This window comes from Temnothorax curvispinosus, unplaced genomic scaffold, assembly GCF_003070985.1.
Source record: "Temnothorax curvispinosus isolate PA1 unplaced genomic scaffold, ASM307098v1 QBEX01006213.1, whole genome shotgun sequence".
In the NCBI taxonomy this organism is placed as follows: Eukaryota; Metazoa; Arthropoda; class Insecta; order Hymenoptera; family Formicidae; genus Temnothorax; species Temnothorax curvispinosus.
The window spans coordinates 43,600-44,744 of record NW_020215993.1 but is presented as its reverse complement, the minus strand read 5'-3'; the positions used below and the strand labels follow the sequence as shown (position 1 = coordinate 44,744).

General features: G+C 27.6%; 1 protein-coding gene across 3 annotated transcripts in view; it reads right to left on the bottom strand.

Annotated features, from left to right (window-relative positions):
• LOC112455570 (type II inositol 1,4,5-trisphosphate 5-phosphatase) overlaps nucleotides 1-1,145 on the bottom strand; it is a 49,353-nt gene that overhangs the window by 10,863 nt on the left and 37,345 nt on the right. For all 3 annotated transcript variants that reach the window (XM_025017580.1, XM_025017582.1, XM_025017581.1), the window contains exons 13-14: nucleotides 993-1,089; nucleotides 752-889 (exon numbers count right to left, since the gene is read on the bottom strand). In XM_025017580.1, the coding sequence (XP_024873348.1) occupies nucleotides 752-889; nucleotides 993-1,089 (235 nt within the window). The remainder of the gene's footprint in view (nucleotides 1-751; nucleotides 890-992; nucleotides 1,090-1,145) is intronic.

Genomic DNA, 1,145 nt, shown 5'->3' with positions numbered 1-1,145 from the left:
AAAAAAACAATTGCAATTCGTAAAATTGAATGGTGTTATTGTATTAGGCAGAAAAGAAGTTGATGTTGTAACAAAAAATTATTGAATATGTAGCATTTGGATAATTTATTATTCTCTCAACTTGAATTTGACAACAAAAGTTGGAATGCAATAGATACCTAAATAAAGATTATGACATGCGTTATTTCTACATTACGGGTAACGTGGTTTTTTGAATTTGTTGTTTAAACAAATTTTCAGCAACAAATTCACCGACGTTCAAACATTTAATTATTGAAATGTATTTTTGGATTACCTAGATGTAATTTAAAGTCAAAACCATGTCCCAGATCGCTGGCGCCTATTTGTTATAGATAATTATTTTTTTATCATAAACAAAAAAAACGTAAAAAATTTTTTTCCGATAATTTCTAACTCGATATTCATAAACTACATGAATGGACAAAGATTCCCTAAAAATTTCACGCCTTTATCATTAAAACTCGAAAAGTTATGCAATTTTAAACATTTGAAAAAAAACCGATTTTCAATCGAAAATATTGAAAATTGCTGGTAGCGACCTCTAAAACTTGTTCGATTTTGCTCAAATTTTGAGGAAAATTATTTTTTTAGGTAAGCTTTGATATTTTAGGATGCGTCGCGAAAAAAAATTCTTTTTTTACTCACCCTAATGACTTATGATATAAAAATGTAAAAATGAATAACCTCAGTTCTATTATATATTGTCGTTGCTTATGTGCATGTAATATACCTGTTATAGTAATGAAAATATCTTTGCCTCCCTCAAGATGCAATACTAATATATCATACAACTTGTCTTCACCGGAATTCAATTTACATGCAGTCTTTTTGTCTACATACACTTCTAGTTTAATATCGCATTTTTCACCTTAAAGAGAAGGAAATACATAATAATATAAAAATATATTAACATAGAGAGATACATTTAACAAAGTGTAAGAAAAATTGTAATTATAAATGATAAATTTTACCTGGTTTTATGAAGCCTGTATAAGGTTCTATGTGCAACCAATCCTTGCAGTAACTTGTATCGTCTAACTTTTTTATAAATTCAAATTGTACTGGTACCTAGTTTGTAGAATATAAACATGAAGAATAAAAGTAAAGATTGTGTGTTCTCTCTC